Source organism: Sinohyriopsis cumingii, chromosome 2 (assembly GCF_028554795.1).
Source record: "Sinohyriopsis cumingii isolate HCF-2022 chromosome 2, ASM2855479v2, whole genome shotgun sequence".
Classification (NCBI taxonomy): domain Eukaryota; kingdom Metazoa; phylum Mollusca; class Bivalvia; order Unionida; family Unionidae; genus Sinohyriopsis; species Sinohyriopsis cumingii.
The window spans coordinates 28228740-28255644 of NC_142962.1; the positions used below are offsets into that span (position 1 = coordinate 28228740).

At 35.6% G+C, this 26905-nt stretch overlaps 1 protein-coding gene across 3 annotated transcripts in view; it reads left to right on the forward strand.

The window, feature by feature from the left end:
- Positions 1-449: 449 nt before the first annotated feature.
- Positions 450-26905, forward strand: part of LOC149804531 (E3 ubiquitin-protein ligase UBR2-like) — a 214651-nt gene continuing 188195 nt past the window's right edge. For all 3 annotated transcript variants that reach the window (XM_089941199.1, XM_089941180.1, XM_089941188.1), the window contains exons 1-7: positions 450-552; positions 3907-4178; positions 9932-10010; positions 15507-15617; positions 19120-19314; positions 22902-22979; positions 26165-26227. In XM_089941199.1, the coding sequence (XP_089797325.1) occupies positions 496-552; positions 3907-4178; positions 9932-10010; positions 15507-15617; positions 19120-19314; positions 22902-22979; positions 26165-26227 (855 nt within the window). In that variant the 5' untranslated portion in view covers positions 450-495. The remainder of the gene's footprint in view (positions 553-3906; positions 4179-9931; positions 10011-15506; positions 15618-19119; positions 19315-22901; positions 22980-26164; positions 26228-26905) is intronic.

Genomic DNA, 26905 nt, shown 5'->3' on the forward strand with positions numbered 1-26905 from the left:
TTCAAGCTCGGATGGAAATCAACTCCGCGATGCAATTTTTTTTTGCTTGGGGCCCCTCTTATCGCTTGCTGCCTAGGGCCCCGCATATCCTAGGGCAATTTCTGGTCCTATTCGGTTGGACAAACTCTTGTCACGTCACTTTATTGTGTAATGATTTACACCTAGCTGGAGATCGAAATTGTTCAGCGTCCTATTGATATTTTGCGGTACTTCAATGGGACTAAAAATTATCAGATTTACTTTTTGACGTACACCGGTTTTAGTCACAGTTTCGTATCTGTATACAAACGTTGGAATTTAAATCCTGACAAATTTCAGGTCTTTTCGATTGTCAGAATTATTTCTCTTGAGTTAATATTACAAGATCACATATCTTAATATGACATGCCTGAAAATACTTTTTTCCTACGAATTTAACGCTCATTTTGTATCTAACTTTGTATGGCTTGAGCAATTGTAGTTCGGAGAACGGAACAAAATGAAAACAAACATATTATGGCGTTGAGAACTTTACTACAGACTCCAGAATTCTGTCAGAAGACCCTGATTCAGGTAATTGAGATGAACGTTTATGATATAAAGTAATATACCGCGAGTGAGATAACACTGGGGGATTGTAGTCCTTGGTTCATGTCCTCAGTATAGCATAGCCCCCTCACCCCCCTTGGGTAGGGGGGTCTCGAGTCCTCCAGTAAAGTTTTTCAGGCAAACTATATCGTACTGTATCCATGTTCGTTTGGCGAGGAAAAATAAATATCTGCTGCAGGGATAGTATGCAAATTTATAACCAAGAAGTTTCTTTAATTCACAAGAGGTAATGGAGCTGCCAACATATGGCCCTACTGCTGAACTAGAGTTCGTTCTTCACAGCATCGCGAATTTTATCCTGTCAGTAACTCAGTAAATTTTTAGCTTTGCGTCATTAAATGTTGTTAAAAGTACCTAAATCATTTTAAATACTTCGTATGAAACTAATTAAGTACTTTTACCTACATTTAATGATGCTGATCTGAAAATTTACTGAGTTACAGATAGGATCAAATTCCTGATGTAGCATGCAACACGGGCTAGATTTTACAATGGTCTCTCTTATACTGACCTCACTTCTCGATTTTCTCTGATTTTTCTATACTCCCTATACTTTTTCTGACAGTGACATATTACAATTGTTTCTGAGATCACAAGGTCATTAACCTTACTTCTTAATCCTATAACAGTATCATTCTCTAAAGAACACACACCTGCCAGCCTCTGTCCTTATCAGATCATTTCACCAGTTCTACTGAGCCATTAAACAAACACTGACATAATCTTATCTCTATCACTTAACATGATAGCTTTGGGAACTATTTACAAAGTCAGCAAAGATACCTTGCTACACTGATAGTGTGGAAGGAACTATAGTCCTGCAACATAAGCCATGGACTGTCACCATGATATTTATGACAGAGGATTGTCAGTGTCTTACTGCCAGCACAAGCAGTATTGTGTTAGCAAGAAGTCCAATTGTCAAAAATGCCTTGCATTTTTCACAGCCCATTCTGTTGCATGGACTAAAGTCTAATTGCTTTAGTCAAACTAAACTTACCAGTACTCTGATGTCTGTTTCCTTTTGGAATAAAATCTGTGCACAATGAAATGGATGCACTGACATATATTTCATCATCTTTGCAGGCCAAGGTTCCAGTATGATAACCCTATATACACCTTGGTGGAACAAACACATATATTGGTGCTTTGTCCTTGTAACATTTATTGGATTTCATGAGTTGCCTCCCTTAGTATGTGATGCAAACTAACCATTAGTGTGGTGCATTATACATTGGCCGAAAATGGTGGGAGCAATTGATCAAACAAGGATACTTTGGAAGTTGAACATTGAAAGTATGACTATGTACCAGAGGAGGACAAGAAATTTTATATGTGCAGTTTTTATACATTCAATAAATGTCTACTGTTTACTGTGATTTAGTTTGGTGACATATTTTATACCACTGAGGTACCCCCAATCCCCAAAACCATAGGGTCAGATGGATGAGCTGGAATTGATGGTCATATCTGATGTATTTTATTCTGTTTAGTCGATTCATCCTTCTGTATCCCAGTGGCTTAGTGGTTAGAGTGTCCGCCTCGGATGCAGGATGTTGTGGGTTCGTTCCCCGGCCGAGTCATACCAAAGACTTACAAAAATGGTACTAACAGCTGCCTCACTTGGCACTCAGCATTAAGAGGTTAGTGTTAGGACTAGTCGGCCTAGTGTCAGGATAATGTGACTGGGTGGGACATCATGTTATGTCTGCGGCATGATGCCACAGTGCTAGGCATCACTAAACTGTCACACTGCAGACATCATAGCGATATGACTGAAAAGTTGTTAAAGCTACGTTAAAAATCTAAATATCAAATATCATCCTTCTGTATCTAACATTACACTACTTCTTTAACTTTTCATTGCTATCAATTCCCTTTGGTTGCTTCATCTTTAACTTTTATTTTTTTTATATAAAAAATCCATATATTTTAAAATCTGAGAATCATGAATGTTTTTCACGGGGAAAGCGCCAAAAGTAACTGTTGAGAGTTTGGTGAATTCATAAACTGTTTGCTTTTTTTTTATACACTTAATGACAAATTAGTTGAATAATGTACATTTCTTCCAAATACTGTTTTGTTGGTCTCCATAGGGAATGTATGAAAAGTGATGTCAGTCATGGCTATTAAAGCCCAGGTATTTACATGTACAAATGGACAACATCAAACACACTTAAATAATAGGCAACTAAACATATCATTGTGTTTATTTTGATTATCTGCAAGCATTTACTTATTACCAATTTACCTTAAAAACTGGCCATTCTTTATGGTGCTAGATCTTTAGATTAGGCTGATGTTTGCCCTTATCTGTATTGGTTAATGTGTGGAGCATTATTTTTACCTCATGTACCCTTGGGACATATCTAGGTGATTAACTCAACAAAAAATCCTACTACAGTATTTACTAACCATTTGGCTAAGCATGTGTCCAGTTGTTGTTGTTTTTTCTTAATTAATGCATCACCATATGGTATTTATAGTCCATAACTATTTATATTTTATGGAATTTAAACACTATAATACATATCCAAGTTAAAAACAAATATCTATTTTAAGCATTTTTTTGTAAAAATTGAAATTCGGGACCAATACTGTGTTGTTGTGTTTTTTTTAGAGTAGACGGGTTTGGTTTAGCGTGGAAAAAAGCAAACAAAGACAGAAAAATCTGAGACCAAATAGAAATGTTGATCTTGAGAGGATTTTGGTATATTGGGTTTTGGTTTTGAGGAGTATTTTTGTATTTTAATTGAATTTTGATGGCCTTTGGCAATTTTGAATGTTGCTGTCACCTCATTAGACATGGAAGTCAATACGAACGACTTCTTCAGTACATTGTATTTGTGTAATGGGTATGCAGATAAGAAATTCTAGGCAAATTTTAGATAAATTTCCGTAAAGTATGAAAAAACATCTAGGTGGAGTACAAGGATTCAAGATTTGGTGGACATGGGCCTAAGATGCATTGCTGAAAAATGTGAAGTTTCAACTTATTCATAGCAATAGGCAAGAAACTACAAAGTTACAAATAAATGAAGAAAACATAAGAAAATGAAAATAAAACATTGCATTTTAAACCAATAAATTTTCTTACATTTAAAATTGTTCTAAGTGCAAAAATGTGTATTAAAATCATTGAACAAGTTATCACATGCAGGTTTGTTTCAATGCAAGATAAAAAAGTTGTATGTGTTAAAAGTTTGCAATTATAAATATTGATATTCAATTCTTTTGCTTGGACTATCTTTGGATAATGGGATAAGATGAAGCATTGTATTGTATAGATATGAGAACAAAGTTTTTTCTTCTTGACAGGAATGGCTTTCTTGCTACCAGCAAGGTGATCTGTTAAAGGATCTTAAAAAGCACTGGAAGGTTTTTGTCTTGGTGGTCTATCAGCACTCTCATAATGCTGAGGATCCAAACCGTGAGGAGAGGCTTGCGGAGAAATTCCTGTTCCAGCCGATGGAAAACTTTCTTTGTAATGGAAATTCAGAAGAAGTGTTCCAGAAACTCAAAGAGTGTGACCTGCCCTCAACGTTATGTGGCCATGTCTTTAAGGGCGGAGAGCCGATCTACTCGTGCAGGTTGAGTACCAGTCATGTGTGGTTATAGGGTTTTAATTTACCGAGTAGAAAATGTTTGAAAATCAGCTTGAGACATCCTGGACACTTTATGATTTATTTTTTGATGGATAGCAATATGATTTTCTATGGATGTATAGCTATGATCATTTTGACCACTCCATAATTTTGGGTTGAATTTTTTTTTAAATTGTTCTTGCCAAGCTTTCTTCATGAGCAGTGTTGATTTTAGGCCTTGACATAGCATAATTTTCTGGCATTCCTGTTGAGTCCACCTTGGTGGGAACTTGAAAATGCAATCAATTTGGCATCCATTTCTAGTGAAATAAATGCCATTGTTACCAAAGATTGGTGATAGGCATCTTTACTAGCCAAGGTTCTGATAACCCTCTGTCTACACCTTGGCTTATTGAACAGAAATTTCTGTGCTTCGGATCTGTGAATTTCACTGGATGCAGCAGCAAGCCACTGCATCCAATCAAAATTAAGTTGTTCAAATTTGAACACTGTTCCTAGGTGATCGAGTCAATGAGAGCACACAACTTGAACAGACTGATAAATAAACAATTTTCCACTGCCGGTCCGTGTTTGCACAAATACCTTTCACTCAAATGCAGCTGCAATGGCTTCCCTCTGGTACATAGCCATACATTCGGTATTAAACTTACAAAGTATCCCTTTTAGGTCAATTGCCTCCACCATTTTCAGCCAATGTACAGTGCACAAAGCTGTTGGTTAATTGGCATAACATGCTAAGGGAGGCAACATATGAAATGCAGTAGATGCCACTAGGACAAAGCACCAATATAGCTGTTCAGTCTGCCAAGGTGTAGATTGGGTTATCGGAACCATGGCTAGCGAAGATGGGGGACAGGTATGACATACTTTGCCAAGGCTAACTTTTTGTGAAAGACATCTGCAGAAAATTAATGAATTTGTATATTTATTCAAATTCTGATATACCTTATACAGAATCAATACTGAATCTATATTTATCTTAAGGACCTCTTTCGTCAGACTCAGGCCCTGAAAATTGGGAGAAGTGAGTGGAAAGTTGAATTTCTGTTCTCGCACACTTTCATGTCAGATGCTTAAGCTACTGATGTAATAGTAGTAAAACTTTATAAAACTATTAAACTTTTCTTATATTGAGTCACCACAGTTGTTGTATAACAAAAACCTTGAAAATATAAATCCTTTTTTCATTCATTTATAGGATGAAACATTGGATAAAATGACTAATTTTGTTAGTACTGGACCTGAAAATGCCCACTGAGTCATAATTCACTTATGATGTAGCTAAAAAATTAATATTTTTACTTGTTTTTTTTATCGATAGTGGTCAAATTTCTGCAGGAATTCTGATGATAGCATAGAATTAGCACCAAACTTTACAAGTGAATATACAGCTTTTCTTTCTAACTTTCCACCTACAAGGCCCTTGAAGGTCAAATTGACAAAAGCTACTGTTTACTTTGATAATGAATACATTGTGTTGGAAGCAAGACAGTGGTTTGAATTTCATGAAATCAGTGCAAAGCAAAGTGAAGTGCGCTTTTTTGTCTTGCTTAGGTGAATGACAGGGCAGTTGTTTCATGCGAATTGCCCAGTCCCCACCATTTCAGCATAGGCCCTTCAGTATATAGTTGCCTTTGCAGTGTTATATTATGGTGTCATGTTTTCCTCTAAATTCAGGTAGGAACAGTTTAGCATGATTTACCACAGAATGCTGTACCTATGTTTTTAACTTGAAGATTCCAGTACTACACATTTATTTTAGGATAATTCAGAAATGTTAGCATATCCTCTCTAATTATAGTGTTTCACCCTCTCTTACCCTGCTGATATTTATTTATTGTGAAAAAGAGTAATATGCCTATGCTAGACCTGAATCACATGACTATACATGTGATTTAAGTAGAGAGGTAAAAGATTTCTTATGTTGTCAGTCATATTGAAGTTTGAAAAATAAGGATTTCTTTTGCCTAGTTCATTGTCCAGTTTCAAAATCCAGTTTATGAAACAACTTGATCAGTTTTTACACATTGAACTGCAATGTGCTAATATCTTGTCCATTGTGCAAAAATCCCTTTACAAAGCACAGCCATTATAATGAACATGTCTCATGTTTTGCAGACCTTTCAAATGGGCTGTAATAAAGTCAGTTGCATGTACTTATTAAGTGATCTCAGAATTCTAAGATAGCCAGGGGTAAGCAAATGTTAGTGCTATAAAATATTTTTTAAATGCACACTATGATCATAAAGGTATATAATTTAATGTCAAATTCGTCTTTCTTTGAATTTAAATAAATGATATCCTTGTGTTCTTTACTTTCCCATATTATTTTTATTGCCATATTAAAGTTAAAGTCTTTTGTGAAAAGTCCTTTGGTATTAATAGTCATAAGGTGATTCTGTTCATTGACCTTTCACAGTGTTTTAAAAAAAATGTAACTTAACATTTATAAGTAAATATTCAGAAAGATACAAAAATACAGGAATCATTAGGGAATTACCATGGCTACATTCTTCATGAGTCCAGATAGTGAGGTGTTTTTAAATAATAATGACAGTATAACTAAAATAATCCCTCTTCATTAAGAACAATATATCACTGAGTTTGTCATTCTTTAATTTATTCATTGAATCAATTTCAGAGATTTAAAATACTGTTAAAAAGTACATTTTTTCCAATGCATGTCAAAAGGACATGGGTGAGGAAACAACGGTTTTGCCTACGCAGGTCTCCAGACTTTTGTGTTAAGCTTCTTGTTTCTTTTGCATGACATCCATCCAACAAAATTAACCTTATTTTTGCCAAAATCAAGGTTTATATCATTTTTTTTTTCTACCTTTATAAATGTGCCTTCAAGAGCTTTGAGAGGGTAGCACTGACAATAATTAATCATAGATGGGCAGGATTATGGCTTGTAGTGGGTAGCACTGGCAACAAGTAATTCTAGACAAGCAGGATTGTGGTTTGTAGTGGGTAGCACTGGCAACAATTAATTATAGATGGGCAGGATTATGGTTTGTCACCATATCAAATTATGCCAAGCCTCTGTACCAACACATGCCTGGCTGCCAGTACTATGCTCAGTACAAGCATCTAGGCACAAATATGGCATATGGATTCTTGCCTGCTGAAAATGTGGAGGTATCACACAATAGCTGAACATCACATATGCACCCACTGTGGGGATGGCCAGCATTCATGCAAACTGCAGTGCATAGAAAAACAACAAAGCCTCAATCCTCAATTTTCTATTAGCAGCCAGACAAACAGAGCTTGCAGTCACACATGCTACCTGCATCAGCCACTCATCAACAGCGATTTTGATTTACTTCTTGACCACATGTGCAAGCAACTGGGAATCCATTATTTTATTTAGAACAAAGTTTGCCGCATTGTGATACTACATTTGCAATTGTGGATGATTACATAGAAAAGTATTGCAAAAAGGTACCTTGTCACTGGCTGTATATAAACAAATACCTGAATGAGTATTTGAAAATTCATCAGATTCTAGCAGGTTGAAGATCATTCATTCCTCTTCACACATTGAAAAGTTGTTGGGGACTGAATTATTTTCATTATGACAAAATTACTGAGATCACATCAGTCTTCTATAACAGAAAGCTTGCATGACTAATTTATTACAGGTCATAGATTTGCCAAAGTTTTATATACTTTTTGTTGGTTTTAGATTATCTTTCACAGGACTGTTGTTGTTATTACTGAAATTTGTATAAGCATTTTGTTTCCATTATTTCATAAGGGACAAAAGTTGCAACCACACTATTTGACATCCAATCTCACCCAGAATTAATAATGCCATGCAATACACTATTTGCCATCCAGTCTCACTCAGAATTACTATTGCCATGCAATACACTATTTGACATCCAGTCTCACCCAGAGTTCATAATCCTATGAAACAATTGGCATTAGTGATGTTTTTATGTAATCATGTCATTTTGAGCTGTGTACTAAGGATTGATTTTACAAAAGTGAAAATTCTTAATGTCAGTTTAACTTCTGTGTAACATAAAGTGTACCTGTCCATTTATTAAAGATTACCTTGCCATAAGGGGTACCTGTTCATTTAATAACAGGGTTCGCACAGACATGAAAGCTAGAAATTTTCAAAGGCTGGATGAAAAGTGCATATTTGTTGAAAATCCTCTTCTATAATGTTTTTTCTGATGTTAGTGGGAAAAGTTCTTGAAAATGAGCAAAAATCCTAAGTGCTTGAATTTTTTTGAAGAAAATTAAAGAGAAAATTTGTTAATAAAGTAACTTAGGTGGAAAAATTGTAGAAAATGTCTGTTCCAAAAAGATGTCCTGAAGTCAGAGATTTTATAGGAACTGCATACTGTGGTCTCACATGAACATATTGCAGACATTTTTCAGTCTGTGTTCCCAGATTTTTTTGTGTGCAGAATAGTGAACATCTTGTGCGATTTTAGCATTGCATAGCACTAAAAAATTAAGTGTATCAAGTGGCAATGGTGTGTGTGTGATTTTGACAAATCCTTGAACAAGTAAAGCAGATGGACATGTTGTGTCGGGTTCAGGGACAGAGTCAAACCAGATTGTGACCAGATACCTGGCAACCATGCCTGAAATGTTGCTAATGATTTAGAGACAGCCAGTTTTTTGACATTCAAGGAGGCATTGGTGATTGTAGTATTGAAAAAGATTACTGTGAAATGTCCAGTCACTTGGTCTTTGGTCGGACATATGGTATCTTTTTTGAGTCCAAGGGAAATTGCCAGACATAAAAATCGCTGCGGGGAGAAATTTAAGAAACTTCTGAATTTGATCATAACAAGAAAAATAATCATTTTGTTTGATGATTAAGTTTGCAGAATTTGATCCATACAATAATAGACTGGACAAATTTGTTGTGGAGCATGTCAGATGCTAGGTACCGGAAGCTGCTGGAGATTGTTAAGCTCCTGTTGACCAGTTCCCTTGGACAAACAACAGCAGAGCATGTCTTTTCTGTGAACACAGACATAGATTGTGAAAATTTGAGGTGGTTGCACAGAGGATCATAAATATGTGATTATATTAGAAATGTGGGTGGAGTACAGAATGTTCCAGTCACCAATCAGCTCATAAATGCAGCTTCAGCAAGACATAAGTACAAGACTTATTTAGAGAAGGAGATGGAGATAAAGCATTCTGATTCTGTTCAGAGGAAAAGAAAGCATGATATAAAGTAAAAAACTGAAAAGGAGAGAAAAGAGGGCCATATAATATCATGAAATATTTGTGAAGAAAGCAGATAAACTTTCTTTAAAAACAGAAAAGACACTAAGTAACAACTTCTTAAATAGGCCAATGATGCTAGAAAAGGAGTCGAGGAGAAACTTGTAATTTATGAAGGCCTTTTCTGCTAAGATCGAGGAGCTGAAGAGAAATTAAAGTACAGAGGAAGAACTTGTAAATTTACCTGTTGTTAGTTTGACATTTTGTTTATTGTATTTAGTGTTTGTGAACTTTCTTGGGAGAAATAAAGTCTTGAATTTTATCTGATTTTAACTGTATGAACTCGGAATAAAATGTACATGTCCTTGAAGGATGCATTTTAGTTGTGACTTGAGTACACGCTAAGGACAAGTTTCATTGTTTATGTACTTTTTTCATGAACTTTCTTCTTTATAAACATATTTCCAGTGAGTTGTAAGCATGTTTCTTCCACAATATCAGCTCTTGTATTGACTTGCATTTTGTTATTATTACAGAGATTGTGCAAATGATCCCACATGTGTGCTATGTATAGAGTGCTTTCAGAAGAGTGCCCACAGGAAGCATAGATATAGGGTAAGTTCTATGCTCTAAATACTGATGTAATAGATATTTTTGTGTTTCGATGAGAGCTAGTTATTTTTCATTGATTTATATATTTACTTAACCATAAGCTCTTATGGTAATGTATCTAAAACCTGTTTCTGGTTTTTAGCTCAACTGGTCATAGATGATGAAGCTTATGGGAAAATCTCTTGTCCATTATCTGGTCATTCTTCTGCAAACGTTTGTTATCACTGCAGCTTCTAAATTACCTGGAATATTGCATGGAAACTTTGTACACACATTCATCCTATGAAGTTGTTGGTCCTGCATGAAACATCCAATATGGCAACCACAGTGGCCAATTTAAAAATCTTATCACTATTCCTCCTGAGTGGATGGTCATATTAAGATGGAGATTTCATTAAGAGACTGCTTAAGATGTCTGATTGGTCCTCCATGAAAATGGTGCCAATTTGATGTCGATTATGGCCACCATAGCAGCCATCTTGAAAATTCATGTTATCACTACTTCTCAAGAAAAGAAAGTATCATAGACATGGGGCTTTCATCACAAGGCATGTTATGGTGTCTTGTTCAACCCAAATGCAATGGTTTCGATGTAATGTCTAATACAGAAACCATAGTTGCCATCTTGAAAAGCATGTTATTATAACTGCTTCTGAATGGATGGCCATATAGTGTCAATCTGGTGTACAGCAGTGTCCATCTTGAAAATCTTGTTGTCACAACTCCTCCTGAGCAAGAAATAAATTTGCCATGTGGTTTTCACCAGATGATCTCTTATGCCATCTACTTGGTCCTTAATGAAAATGGTGCTCTTGTGCATCCGGTCTGGCTGCTATAGTAGCCATCTTGAAAATCTTTTTACTACTACTCCATCTGAATGGATGGTCATGTCAACATATGGTTTATACGAGACAGCTTCATATGATGTCTAGATGGTCCTTAATAAAACTAATGCTGATTGGAGATTCAATATGGCTGCCACAGTGGCCATTTTGAAAATCTTTTTATCATTACTTGTGAATGAATGGTCATATCTACATGTTTTTTTATACTAAAACACTTATAATGTGTCATAAATTAAAATTGTGCTGTTCTGACTTCCACACAACACAATAGCCATCATGAAAATCTTGTTATCACTACTTCTTCTTCATTGTTGGCCAAATCTAGCCACTCAACTGAAGTTAATGCTACCATCCAAGGTGTAGAGAGGTCCATTTCTGATGTGAAATCATGGATGGCATGTAACAAGCTGCAGATGAATGATGATAAAACTGAGGCCATTCTGATCACAACACAAATACTTTCTCATTCACATCCTTTACCTCAAACAATAAATATCAGCAACACCAACATTAAATTCACACAGTGGATATGAAACCTAGGTGTTACTCTGGACAGTACTCTCACATTGCACCAACATGTAATTAACATATGCAAGGCTGCATATTTTGAGTTGAGACTCATCAGCTCCATTCGCAGATATCTTTCAGTTGATGCCATTAAAACACTTGTGTGTTCATTAGTACTTTCAAGACTGCACTAATGTAACTCAATTCTGTCTGGTTCATTTCAATATCTACTTCAGAAACTTCAGAAAGTTCAAAACACAGCTGCTCGGATCATGGTTAGAGTACCACGATCAGAGCACACACACACACACACACCCCCTGCTGCTCTGTACCATACACTGGCTATCCATTCGATGCAGAATCAAACAAGAATTTGTTCTCTGTGCTACATTTCACTGTCGGACTCTAGTCCAACATACCTATTTGACCTCACCCATGTGTACACACCAGCAAGATACTTATGCTTCTCTTCTGACAATCGTATACTCATTATTCCCACTACGAAAACGAAGTCACATTCTTTTGCATACCAGGGCCCAGCAACGTGGAATGAATTGCCCACTGAACTTAGACACAAAGACACAATGATCCCATTCAAGAGTGCTCTTAAAACTCACTTATTTCGATAGCAAGAACAAACTTAAAGCCCTAATGATGTTTCTTACCTTAGATATTTTCAGCATGTTTTTTTTTTGTTTTCTAATTTCATGGTGTTTGCTTTTTGTAATCATATCATTATATATGTTTTTTATGTTATAGATGTTGTCTGATGTTGTAAAGCACTTAGAGCTTCTAAAGATTAGGCGCTATTGAAAGTCCTCATTATTATTATTATTATTATATCAACATTGCGCTCTCACCAAAAGACTTCTTATCATGTCTAACTGGTCCTAAATGGAAATGGTGCCAATCTGATATCCAAAATAACCACCATGGCAGCCACCTTGCAAATCATGTTATCCTTACTCCTCCAAAATGGAAAATCATGTCAGCAGGTGGTTTCCATCATAAGACTTCTTACGATTCAGTATGGCAGCCACAGTGGCCATCCTGAAAATTTTGTTATCATTACTCCTCCAAAATGAAAGTCATGTCAGCATGTGGTTATAAGACTTCCTATATTTCAATATGCCTGCCACAGTGGTCATCCTGAAAATCTTATCGTTAGTCTTCTAAAATGGAAAGTCGTGTCAGCATGGGGTTTCCATCATAACACTTCCTATGATTTAATATGGCTGCCACAGTGGCCATCTTGAAAAACTTGTTATCGATAATAATCCAAAATGGAAAGTCATGTCAACATGGGATTTCCATCATAAGACGACTTATTCAATATGGCTGCCACAGTGGTGATCATGAAAATATAATCATTACTTGTCCGGAATGAATGATGATATCTGCAAGGGGTTTTCACTGACAAACTTGCTTTTAAATGAAATGGTGCCATTCTGACATACACTACGCTTGCCACAGCAGCTAATTTGAAAATCATGGTATTGCTGAAGTATATCAGAAATGGTTTCAGTACTCTGCAGTTAAAAGGAAGAAATGGTCTTATCTTGAATTTCTGGAAATTCTTTTTGTCCACTGTAGCAGTCCATTGAACTGTGTGTTTACTTTTGGCTTCCACTGATTTAATGTTACCTGTGCATAAGCATTTTAGCAGTGAATGCAGATGCCAGAACAATAATGTCAAAGCAGAGGAGCTGAATTTTTATAACACAACTTCAAAATTTAAAAATATATTTTCACTATACATGGAAAACACTCTTGTTGCATAGGTGAAGAATGCATGGATGGACTTATGAAACCTAGGTGTATCAGAGGGAAAATCCATCTTTCAGTCATGTTATTACTGTGTTAAACCTCACTAAATCTACACCATTATTCCAGTTTTCAGAATTGTGGATCATTAGATACTCAATTCATAGGCCAAAAATGTATTATCACAAGGCTATGCCATGTTGGCTCTTTCCATGTCCTAACATTTTATAAATGTCTGCAATTAAGTTAAAATGAGAATTTTTTTAAGAAATAGACACAGTCATTTACATACGAAGAATACTATTAATGTTTTGTTTTATTAGTGTTATTAGACCTGTGACATAAGGTGTTGAATAGCATTTCACTGTTATGTATATTTAATTTGTATTGTGTGATTGATCTTTGTCCATAATTAAGGGTAGGAGTTTAGGCCTACATGACCGATGTCATTTATGGTAAACACATTTACTTGGTTTTTACTTCTAGATACAGCCTGGATTCTGACCTAGAACATTCTAGACACAGTTTATGCTTATAGTTTGATGGAAACTTTAATTAAGATGACCCTCATCCTCATCTTATTGTGACAGGTTTTTATATTAGGGTTGTTTATATAGAATTACTCGTTCCTATCTTTAACTTCAGTTGTGTTCAGATTTAATTTGAGAGGACTTATTTATTTATTTAAATTATTTGCAAAAATTACAAAATGCTCAATAATACTTTCAGACTAAATCACTATTTTGGAATTATTGTGAATTTATTTAGAAACATTTTGGATTATATCATTATCATTGAACTACATTAAGACTGTTAGCAAATCAACACTAAGATTGGAATTCATTTGGAATACTCTATACTTTGGACTTGTGCTAGAACTTTTAGGACTCCCTGATTTAACTCACAATACTGTTCTTTTTAAATTTTGACTTTGTATTCTAGGGAAATAAGTTATTTGTTGAATTTTACTAAAGTTGTTGGTTTTCACTTTTTTGTTTTGTTGCTTAGTTTGAGACCAGAGAGTTATAACATCACAAACCCAGTCAACCAACTGACTTTAGTGTGTGTGACAGACTTTTAAAAAAATGTTCATAGGTATTATGAAGCATTTGAACTATGTGGATAACCATTGCTCATTCATTACATAATGTTTGGGCGCCCAGATTGGTCTAAAGCACTCACCGTTACAGATCATTTCCATCTCACCTCTGTCTGCGTGGGCTTGAGTCTTGGGTCCTGCCAGTGTGGATATGTGAGAAAGCTTGCGAGTAGCTTCTCATGGGTTGGTAGTTCTTTCCAGGGTTCCCAGGTTCTTCTCCACCATTTATACTGGCCACTATGTATAGCCTCTCTTGTGCTGAAAAATGGCATTAAACCCTACTACTACTACCTCATAGTGTTTGGTATTTTCTAAAACCAAGTATCCAATAATTTGTAGTCAAAAATGCAGGGAGCTCACTCACTTGCATTTGCTATAATATTATACATAGTTTATACATGTGTTCCCTCACTTTATCACACACACACACTCACACAGAGGGTAAAAACATAGCATTAACCAGAATTGCTTTTTAAAAGTCACAGATGGAGTGCCTTATATAAGCTGTAATAAGTTTTGTTGAATGAAACTAAGAAATGTCTGATGTTGTCATAAAGTTTAATGAGTATTTATTTTGTTGTAATGATAATAACATATACAGATGATTCTACAAGAAGCTGCATCAGTGTAAAATTTATGTATTTATGTAACTACAGCGTCCGACAATTTAAAAATCAGATTGTAACACGTTAGACTACCAGGAAAAGAACTTTGTAGCCCAGCTCAAACACAGTAGCACATAGATGACATTTGAATATGAATTCTGTTATTTTCAGCATTATCATTTTACCTTCATTTGTTTCATAAACTGCTTTTAACCTTTGTCAAGTATTTTTGTAGCTATCTTTTAAAAGAAATAAATAACAGTTCTCTAATATCACATTGTTGCCCACTGGGCTACCTGAATTAATTGTTAACTCAGTATTTTTGTAGCCCCTGAGCTCTGGGCACAAGATTTGTTAGAGCATGAAGTAGTTAAATATTTTCCCCACTAGGTGCTTGTGTAATAAGTTGCATACAAATTTAAGACTATTGTACAACCTTAGACTTTCCAAATATGAATGCTAAGATGACACATACTGGCATGACTTTTTATAATGGAATGTAAAGATGCCAGTAAAAACAAATGCTATGTGATGTGTCAGGTTTCCATATGACAGACCTAAAATAATAATAGTACTGGAAACGGGGCATAGGTGTGGCAGACATTCATGCTTGGAAACTGACAAGAAGTGGGAAAGACATTCATGCACCTTCACTGAATACACTCTGCATAATTTTCAGATGAGCACTTCTGGAGGTGGAGGCTATTGTGATTGTGGAGATCCTGAGGCATGGAAGTCTGAAGCATTCTGTGATAGTCATAGAAAGGGGCTTGGTGGCCAGGGAGAGATGGTAAGTCTGCATGGCTCATGCCACTCTTATTATATGCAATAGTGGACAGAGAGAGATGGTAAGTCTGCATGGCTTATGCCACTCTTATTATATGCAATAGTGGCCAGAGAGATATGGTAAGTCTGCATGGCTCATGCCACTCTTATTATATGCAATAGTGGACAGAGAGAGATGGTAAGTCTGCATGGCTCATGCCACTCTTATTGTATGCAATAGTGGACAGAGAGAGATGGTAAGTCTGCATGGCTCATGCCACTCTTATTATATGCAATAGTGGACAGGGATGGATGGTAAGTCTGCATGGCTCATGCCACTCTTATTATATGCAATAGTGGACAGAGAGAGATGGTAAGTCTGCATGGCTCATGCCACTCTTATTATATGCAATAGTGGACAGGGAGAGATGGTAAGTCTGCATGGCTCATGCCACTCTTATTTTATGCAATAGTGGACAGAGAGAGATGGTAAGTCTGCATGGCTCATGCCACTCTTACTATATGCAGTAGTGGACAGGGAGAGATGGTAAGTCTGCATGGCTCATGCCACTCTTATTGTATGCAGTAGTGGACAGAGAGAGATGGTAAGTCTGCATGGCTCGTGCCACTCTTATTATATGCAATAGTGGCCAGGGAGAGATGGTAAGTCTGCATGGCTCGTGTCATGCTTGTTGTATATTAGTTGCCAAGGAGAGATTGTAAATCTTCATGGCTTGTGCCACTCTTGGTAGTCGTGAATCAGCGCTAAATGGTAAGTGTGCGGCACTCTCATTGAATGTAGTAGTTTAATGGGAGAGATAGTAAGTCTGTATGGCTCATGCAAGTTTCTTTGTATTTAGTATTTGCCTGAGAGAGATGGCAAGTTTGCTTGACTGGCACAACCACACTGTGTGTAGTAGTCTTGAAGAGGTTATAAGTCTGTATGGATCACACCACTCTCTTTGTGTAGTAGTATTGGAGAGGTTATAAGTCTGTATGGATCATACCACTCTCTTTGTGTAGTAGTATTGGAGAGGTTATAAGTCTGTATGGATCATACCACTCTCTTTGTGTAGTAGTATTAGAGAGGTTATAAATTTGTATGGATCATACCACTCTCTTTGTGTAGTAGTATTAGAGAGGTTATAAATTTGTATGGATCACACCGCTCTCTGTGTGTAGTAGTATTGGAGAGGTTATAGGTCTGTATGGATCACACCACACTGTGTGTAGTAATATCGGAGAGGTTATAGGTCTGTATGGATCATACCACTCTCTGTGTGTAGTAGTATTGGAGAGGTTATAAGTCTGTATGGATCACACCACACTGTGTGTAGTAGTATTGGAGAGGTTATAGGTCTGTATGGATCACACCACACTGTGTGTAGTAGTATTGGAGAGGTTATAGGTCTGTATGGATCATACCACTCCCTGTGTGTAGTAGTATTGGAGAGGTTATAGGTCTGCTTAGATCACACCACACTGTGTGTACAGTGATCCCCCTCATATATGGACATCACTTCTGCAATGGGAAAGTGGCCTTATAAGACAGGTGGCCTTTCCAGAGGGGTATTTGTGAGACGTGTATGTATATGTGTATATAGTAGGAAAGCTACATATAACTTAAAGCAGTTATTATCTTCATTTAAAAGTAGCATTAATTATTAAAATGTTCTTATCTTAAAAACAGATTTATTTCAAGGTAACATAAATTAATTGTTCGTTTTCTTAGTCGTGAAATGACAGGAGTGATATATTGTTGGCATGCGCATTTTAAAACCATTCAAAAACGTTATTTAAATCTTGGTACATACGCTGTTTTGTATTTAAAATAATTCTCTTTCCATTTACTTCATTTTCACACTGCTACAGAATGTTCTCTATACTTTTTACACTCTTGTTTTTTTAAAGTCTTCCCAACATCGAATAACTATTATTTTTCTTCTAAAGTATTATTTCTTCATTGATGTGATGACATGTTAAAGTTTTGTAATGATTTATTCATATGTGGCTAATCGTACAATACTGCAATTTAATTTTGCAGACGAAACATTTGTAAACGAAATGCGTTATTATACAGGAAGTGATACATGAACTGTCACATGATATTTCAGTTTTTGTCTGGTACCCTGTTTTGTTTAATGTTAACTGTTTCTCTGTGTGTGTGTTAATCCACAAAACCTAATTTTAGCCTATTTGACCATGTTATGATCTTGACAATTTCGTCTGTTGTAATCGTCAATTTAAAAGAAAAATCAGCTGTATAAAGCCCAAAGCTCTATTAAAACACTGCTGACCCCATTTCTATTTGACCATGCTATGATCTTGACAATTAAAAATGTCCGGTCATAATCATCAATTAAAAAAGAATCCACTGTATGAAGCGCAAAGCTCTATCAAAACACTGCTGACCCCATTTCTATCTGACCATGTTATGTTCTTGACAATTAAAAACAGTGGTTGTAATCGTCAGTTTAAAAAAAAAAAATGTGTGGAGCTCAATGCTCTATCAAAATGCTGCTACCCCCATTTCCTGCAAACATCGGCATTCATGATATAATAATAACCTTAGTGGTACATGTACATTAGCCAACACTTCTTTCAGTAACCAAACATACATCGGGAAGATAATCAGATTACTTACCTCACCGTAATTAAATATTAGTTCTGGACAAATTAATAATAAAATGTGCCTGCTTGTGAGGGGTAAATTTTGCATTTGTGCACTAATATTGTGTCCACTTTTTGTGTTATCAGGGTGGCCTTGAGGGGTACTTTTGAACACAAACTCATCTGTGCCAAGGGATTCTGGCTGTAAAGAGTGGGTGGCCGCTGGTCAGTTGGTCCGTTCGTGAGGGGGACCACTGTAGTAGTATTAGAGAGGTTTTAAGTCTGTAAGGATCATACCACTCTCAGTGTGTAGTAGTGCTGGAAAGGCTATAAGTCTGTATGGATCACACCACTATGGTAGTATTGGAGAGGCTATACATTTGTATGGATCACACCACACTGTGTGTAGTAGTAGTCTTGGAGAGGTTGTTAGTTTGTATGGATCACACCACTCTGTGTGTAGTTGTAGTCTTGGAGAGGTTATAAGTTTGTATGGATCCCAGCAAGAGTGCATGGCTGACACCACTCTTTTTTGTATCTGGCAGTTACCAGAGAGAGATGGTAAGTCTGCATGGCTCTCACCAGTCTCTTTGTATTTAGTCGTGGCCTGCAAGAGATGGGATGTCTATGTAGATTACACAGCTTCTTTTGTATGTAGTAGTTGCCAGAGAGAGATGGTAAGTCTGCATGGCTCACATCACTCTCTTGGTATATGGCATTGGCCCGGAAGAGATGGTAAGTCAGCATGACTTGTGCCACTTTCTTTGTTGCAGAGAGTGAAGTCCAATAGCAAACATGATAGAAATGCAGGTGAATCAGGCTTTAATGCCTAGTGTGAGTTTGAATGAAGCTCTTTCTTGAAATTGTTTGTGATGTTGGCTTATACCTAAATGAAACCACTGAAATTACTTTTCCAGAATCCGGTGGATTTACTGCCAGTTGACCTGAGTGACCGGGCAAGTGCTCTGTTCTCTGCAGTGCTTAAGTATGCAGTTGAACTGTTAACATGGGAACAGTGTGAGACACTACCTGAGGGACTTGAAGTGGATGGCCCCCTGGATGACACATACATCTGTATGCTATTCAATGATGAAGTACACACGTATGAACAGGTAAATGGCAGTGAGGGGAAAGAAGGCACATTGGAAATAGTATTTTATCTTTTAGGTACAGTGAAATTTTTTGTTATGCTTGTATGTTCAGTCAGAACTTGAGAAATTTAAAATAGCTTGCAAAAAGAAAACTTCTTGTTAAAGATCTTAGCCCAGTACAGTGTGACCTTGCTATAACACGGTAGTTGGGAGCCATAGAACATGACCGTGTTATAGACCAAACGGTGTTATAAGCAACCAGGTCAGTTAGCTGAAGAAAATGATGCATATACCCCAACAAATGGGTAGGGGGGTAGGTAATAAATGCGGGCAGTAAAATACATGCTTCATTGGCACTGTTACCATCTTAAATCGATGCATATTAAATGGGAAATACACCTGTTGTGAAAACAGATAAGGCATATAAAATATTTTACTTTATTTAGAGAACCATGGATTGGTATATATACGTGTATACTGGTTATATATACATGTCTTATGTATAGCATGAATAGAGTATCAACACTGTATTCACCTGCGAATCTCTTCACATACATTGAATCCACAATACAAGTAATTCCATTGAAAAATTCCACACATATTTTAAAATATTCAATAATTTTGTCACAGGTCATCTAGGTCTGAATTCAGTGGATAAACATAGCACAATCACGTCACGAATGATGAAGCACATTTACTTTTCAGTACTTCCTAAATCGGTAAAAGTTAGTTTGCATCTAAGCTGCCATTGGTAGCATTCGTAAGCACAAACATTTTCCATTCACATTGGAAAATGCAAAAGTCCATCAGATTCCATTGCTTTTATTTAAGTTTGGCACTGACTTCTTTGAAGTAAAGTTCTTTGTTTTTATTGAAGATTGTAATCGGCTTTCCTTGATGAAATATGTGTGCGCTGTTGAAGTTACCACTAAAGGCCAGCTTTAGAGAACCAAACAAATGCCTGTTTCTTATTGTGGTGGCAACATCAAATAATTGTATTGCATTATTGAGAATTTTTTTCCATTTGTTTATTACGTTTTCATAACAGTTGGTGCTTCGAGGGTAATGTTTTCTTTGAAATTTAAGCAAAATATTTTATCTGATTACATTTAAAAAAAAGGAATTGGCCATTGTTTAGTTGATCATAGTTATACTTCCTCCCTGCCTATTGAATAAACCAACAAGTAAGATTTATTTTTTTACATTTGTGGTTGCGGAGTGATGCTGCCTTCCACTCAATTTAACAAAGGGTCAACGGACGATGGAGACGCAGGTGTTCTGGTCTGATGACAAAGATTAGTACAAAACATGAGGGTGTTCTGAAGGATTTAATTCTGAGTGGAAACAAGAGGAATTTTACATACCATCCACACACAGATGTCAGTCTATGTAAATATGTTAATTATTAGCGAGCGGCAGAAAATCTGACGAAAGATAGATTATGAGATAATGCCTTGTCCCATTGATCTCCACTACCGGAAATGTCAACAACGAAAGAAAACAGATATCTCACAACATTACAGTACTCATGCTCGATGTTAACATAAGCGGATTATGATATAACAATGCAATGTTAAGATGACTTGTCAGTATGGACAAAGAAATTGTTTATGTAACAATAGATAAATTTCAGTGCATTTTGTATCACGTTTGTGAATTCCTTTCATGGGGCCTCTGAATTTTTCCATTCCAAATTAATGGTTTATTTACAAGTTTAAACAGCTAACAATGTTGCCATTTAAAAAAAAAATCACCAGATGTTATATTTTGCTGCCAATTAGGAAAATAAAATCGTAGTTTGCGACATTGGCGAAGCCCTATGCGATCCTAGAATAAACATTTTACATTTTATTTTTCATACTTTTAAGAAGAAAAAACTTTTTTCCCGTGTACGAAAAAAATGCATAAAATTTCAGGAGCCACTCCACGATCGTCTTGTATTATTCGTGCGTGATCTCTTCCCCAAAATGATAATAAACGTTGTATGGTTATTGGTTTTTACTTTTCAGAAAGAATTCTTTTCCATGTGCGTGAAAAATGCATGTATATAAAATTTCAGGAGCCACACCGTGACTGTGTTATATGAGAATTCGCGTTATAACGGAATGCACCATAGCGGGATCACACTGTACTTTACTTTTGTATTTACCAGTTACTAAGTAATTTTTTCAAGCCTTCTTTGCAATCGTCTTGGTAAATTTTGAAGTGCCTGTTCTGTAATTACAAGCAACTAGTTAAATTTTGTTGAGCCTGTATTGTAATTACCCACTGCTAAGTAATTTTTGTCAGGCCTGTTTTCTGATTAAAAGATATCAGGTGGTTGTTGTTAAGCCTTTCTTTGTAATTACATATTACTATGTAATTTTTGTTGAGCCTGTTTTTGCAGAAGCTTGACATAAAATCACTTTTGGTGTTTATATACATGTCGATTTTTCTATATATTCATTTTTGTATGCCCGTCCACATATTAGATTAACCTTAATGTTTAAGTTTTTTACTTTCCTGTTTTGTATGGCTTTTCTAGACTTTGCAGAAATGGGGTCTCCTCTATTTGATTTCTTTTCAAACTATAAATTATACAATCTCTGTTCTAATTTCACTTTGTGCATTCATACATGCCAACCATTATGCTCTTGGCATAATCATTGTGCTTTTTTCAGCAAATTACTTTTTACACAAGACTGCAGATTAATTAAGCTCTTCTGCTACATTAAAAAATAAAATAAAACTAAAGCAGAAAAAAGTTGTTTTTGTCATTTTATTATCATCTCTTTTATTCCACTCATATAAATTTGAGAATATTCTTAAAAAGGTAACTGCTGCATAAGAATAGCATAAGAAGACTTTACTTATTTGCTATTTATAGCAACAGTATATGACCCTATTTCCAAGAAAACATGGGTTTTTTCAAAAGTTCACTTTGCCTAATTCATTTTATTGATAGGCTAATTAGCTAGTAAACCAGTCTATATTTTTTAAATGGTGCCAGTTGTTAAGTGGAATGCTTTATGGTGTGAGTTGTGGATGTTATATCACAGAAAATGTTAGAGCAGATGGAACTTTTTAAACTTTTAAACATATCAGATCAGAAAAAGTGACAAATCAACACTGCTTTACACACTTTAAAAGAAGAACATGTGAGTAATGTAATACAGCGCCTGACCATGATCATTGCAGAATTTATGATCATTCAGCAAAAGCTACATTTGTAGACTAGTTGAAGTTAATGCAGAATATGAATAATTTTTCAGTATATTTTGTGTTTGTATTTTGGTTTTATGGACTTTGCTCTTTGTGACACGAGTTTTGACCAGATGTAATTCTGGCATGTAATATGTAGATCACACTTTTTATGCCCAATTACGCTTTTTTTGCCACTTATAATTAGCCTTATACCTCTATGGGTTTGTGAAAATGAAAATGGGTGATGTGATCATGAGGTAATAGTACCATACAATCAGGCAAATGCTTTTAGTCCACTTAAACAAGTATTTCTGATAACTTGACAAAATATGTATTAAATTGGAAAATGTTACATCGCTGTGAGAAAAAAATCAGATTAGTTGTGTCCTCTGGCTTTGTTTCTTATTTGTATCTTTTCTTTAAAGGTTATCACTGCTCTTCAGAGAGCCATCGACTGTACACATAAGCAAGCTGTTGACTTGGCCACAATAGTGGATAGAGAGGTAATTGGCTTGTATTAATACTATTTTACAGTCCACTGCAGTATGTGTTTTCCAAGCAGTGGCATAGCTAGATGCATGCACAGATGTGTATAACACAGAAAGATAAAAAATACTATATTTTACAGCTCAACCTTTTTACAGAGTATACCTTAGAAAATAGTGATGCATTCACACAGATGTATGTTTATAGCATAGGAATATAAAATTGCCATCTTGGAGGGACTATCCTTTAGATTAGGTGCCTTCATATCCATTTTTTATTCTTACGTGTCATGGCTGACTTTCTCCTTCAGTACCACTAGGTAGAATTACGCCAAATTTGGTAATACATTTCTCCCTCATTATAACACTGTCCATGAAAGCCATAGAGTATATTGCCTTATAGTGAGAACATCATTTAATGAAGTACAGTATACATTATAGCACTGTCCATATGAATCCCCTCTTGTATGCTACCTTATAGTAAAAACACCATATAATTAAGTACAGTATACATTATACCACTGTCCATATGAATCCCCTCTTGTATAGTGATTATAGTGAAAACACCATATAATGAAGTACAGTATACATTATACCACTGTCCATGTGAATCCCTTCTTGTATACTACCTTATAGTGAAAACACCATATAATTAAGTACAGTATACATTATACCACTGTCCATATGAATCCCCTCTTGTATACAGCCTTATAGTGAGTACACCATATAATGAAGTACAGTATACATTATACCAGTGTCCATATGAATCCCTTCTTGCATACAGCTTTATGGTGAGAACACCATATAATGAAGTACAGTATACATTATACCAGTGTCCATATGAATCCCCTCTTGCATATAGCCTTATAGTGAGAACACCATATAATGAAGTACAGTATACATTATACCAGTGTCCATATGAATCCCCTCTTGCATACAGCCTTATAGTGAGAACACCATATAATGAAGTACAGTATACATTATACCAGTGTCCATATGAATCCCCTCTTGTATACTGCTTTATAGTGAGAACACCATATTTATAGATTACTGCATATGTGTGGAAAAATATGAACAAGTTTTTCGGATGGAAATAAGCACGATCTTGGGAGTGCAATATATCCATCCAACAAAATGAGTTTATATTTTCACATTCAGATGCAGTAACCTTTTCATTATGTGCTCATTTTCTTATTCTAATTAAGGCTTAATTATATAAACAAACTATACTACAAGAAACAACGTAAATGAATGTATGCCATATTCCCAACTAAATACACAAGAGCAGATTTATCATTACACAACATCAACATTAATGTGGACATAACTCTGCCTAGATAAATTTGAACTTAGCTGCATGCTAGACATAACTTTCAAAAGAAAATGGCCTTTTGGTCTACTTAAATTGAAATTTGGAGTCATATTGTGAATGAATGCGCATTGCAATAACTTTTCCATTTGATCTGGAATGAATAGATTTTGGTATTTTTTGTCAATTCTACAAAATTTCCTGATTATGGGCTGGATTTATCTGTGCCAATTCTACATGAAGTACATCAGATTTCAGCTGTGTGTTGACATTTGCAAGGGTGTTTCTGTTCTGTTGTTGAATGTTTGAAATCATAATGTGGGGAAAATATGAAGTATTTCAGTTGCAATTATCAAAAAGACTTTATGGAATATAATTTTTATTTCGTTTTGAGTGTAGTAAGGAGGATGTAATTGCACATGGAATATAGTTGAAATTATAGTACAGTTTTGAAATGTGTATTCAAGCTTTAGAACCCATGACATGGCTCATGTAATTTGGATTTGCAGTACTGAGAAAGTACATTTTGAGAAAATTCAGGATGTGAAACTGTAAGTATTTTTTAGCCATTCTTATTGCCAGCTAAAGAAGACAGTTTATGCCATGTCACTTGCATGTTATTTGTAGGGAACCAGACCTGTCTGGCATCTATCTCTAGCCTAAATCTGAAACATTGTATCAAAACAGTTGACGCGGAATGTATGTGGCAGTCCATGAAACATCTGTTTTAGTTCATTCAGAAACAAATTTAATCAACCAAATCGTACATGAGTGCAATATGAAGTGCACTTGATTGCAGTATTGTAAAATACTGCATGATTCTGACAATGTAAAGTTAGCAGAGAAAAAAATGAGCATATAATAAAATTAAGTACAGTATATATTATAGCACTGTCCATATGAATCCCCTCTTGTATATTGCTTTATAGTGAGACTGCTTATAATGAAGTACACAAATCATTATAATACTTCCATGGTAGTTGTAGAGTGTAGTGCCAGATATTGAGAGTGCCTTATAATGAAGTACATAAGTCATTATAATGCTTCCATGGGATTTGTAGAGTGTAGTGCCAGATATTGAGAGTGCCTTATAATGAAGTACACAAGTCATTATAATGCTTCCATGGGAGTTGTAGAGTGTAGTACCAGATATTGAGAGTGGTCATTATAATGCTTCCATGGGACTTGTAGAGTGTAGTGCCAGATATTGAGAGTGCCTTATAATGAAGTACACAAGTCATTATTATTTTGTCTGCATGAGAGCCTTATGGTGTAGTGCCTATCAGTGAGACTGCCCTATAATGAAAGACAATATTCATTATAACACTGTCCATGGGAGTTGTAGAGTATACTGCCTTACAGTGAGACTGTCTTATAATGAGGTACACTGTCCATGGGAGTTGTAGAGTATGCTGCCTTGCAGTGAGACTGTCTTATAATGAGGTACAGTGTTCATTATAACACTGTCCATGGGAGTTGTAGAGTATACTGCCTTACAGTGAGACTGCCTTACAATGAAGGACATGATACAGATAATTTCAGTACAACTCAATGAAATGTGATCCATGTCCATTCTCCCTTTAAACAAGAACTGTATTAAAATGAAGGGCCCTTTAATGAGGGTGTACTGTATATCGACATAATAATGCAGCATACAAAGGTTGATTTGTACTGCCTATGAACCTTATCGAGTATTAAACATTAAAATGTCTAAAATGTCAGTTACAGAAAAGCTTTCAGCTATTTTAAATATAAAAATTTGTATGTATGAGCATTAGGGCAAGATAGAGAAAATATTTTAGATGATGGTTTCACCTCATGATGTAGGAATTACGTAATACTATTTTTACATTTTTTGTGACTGTGTAGTATACTAACATTTGTGCTATTTCAGGGGAGGAGTAGTGTGCTGTCAGGAGGAGTTGAACCTTGTAAAAGAGCCAAAGAGATCATAGAGGTGGGTTTTATTTTTAGGATAGTGCATTGTAAACCTTTTCACTATGGATGTACATATGTGCTTTTGTTGTAGAAAGGACTATTAAATATGTTATTTTTATCTCCTTGGCGATATAGGTATCATTGTTCATCTGCCTGTTTGCACACTTTCGTTTCTGGAGGACGTGTTAAAACCATTAAAAATTTGAACACTAAATTTTTTTTTGGTCTGGAATGTTTAGAAAATGTCTTTTTTTGATAATTTTGATGGTCAAGGATTTTTATTGATTGGAAATGACCACACTTTAATCATAGAAGATCTAGAAAAATCCAAGCACAGAAAAATGGGAGATAGAGATGGTTTTATTTGTCCCTGGCTGTGTATATTTGTCCGAGACTCTAGCTGTTCCCAAACAATACATGAATGAATAAATCTATAAATTGCTTCTAACAGCATGAATGACAAGTTAGTATAATAGGCCAGTTTGTGATTTTAATTAATTTTCTGCTTACAGCTCATTCCGATGTTCTCCAGCATATCCACATTTTCAGTAAATGTGGCATAGTTTGGGTGCTTAATCAGTTATTATTGTTTTTATTGTTGTTGTTGTAGGGTTTAACGCCATTTTTTCAGCACATGATAAGCTATACGTGGCGGCCAGTATTAATGGTGGAGGAAGAACCCGAGAAATCCCCGGAA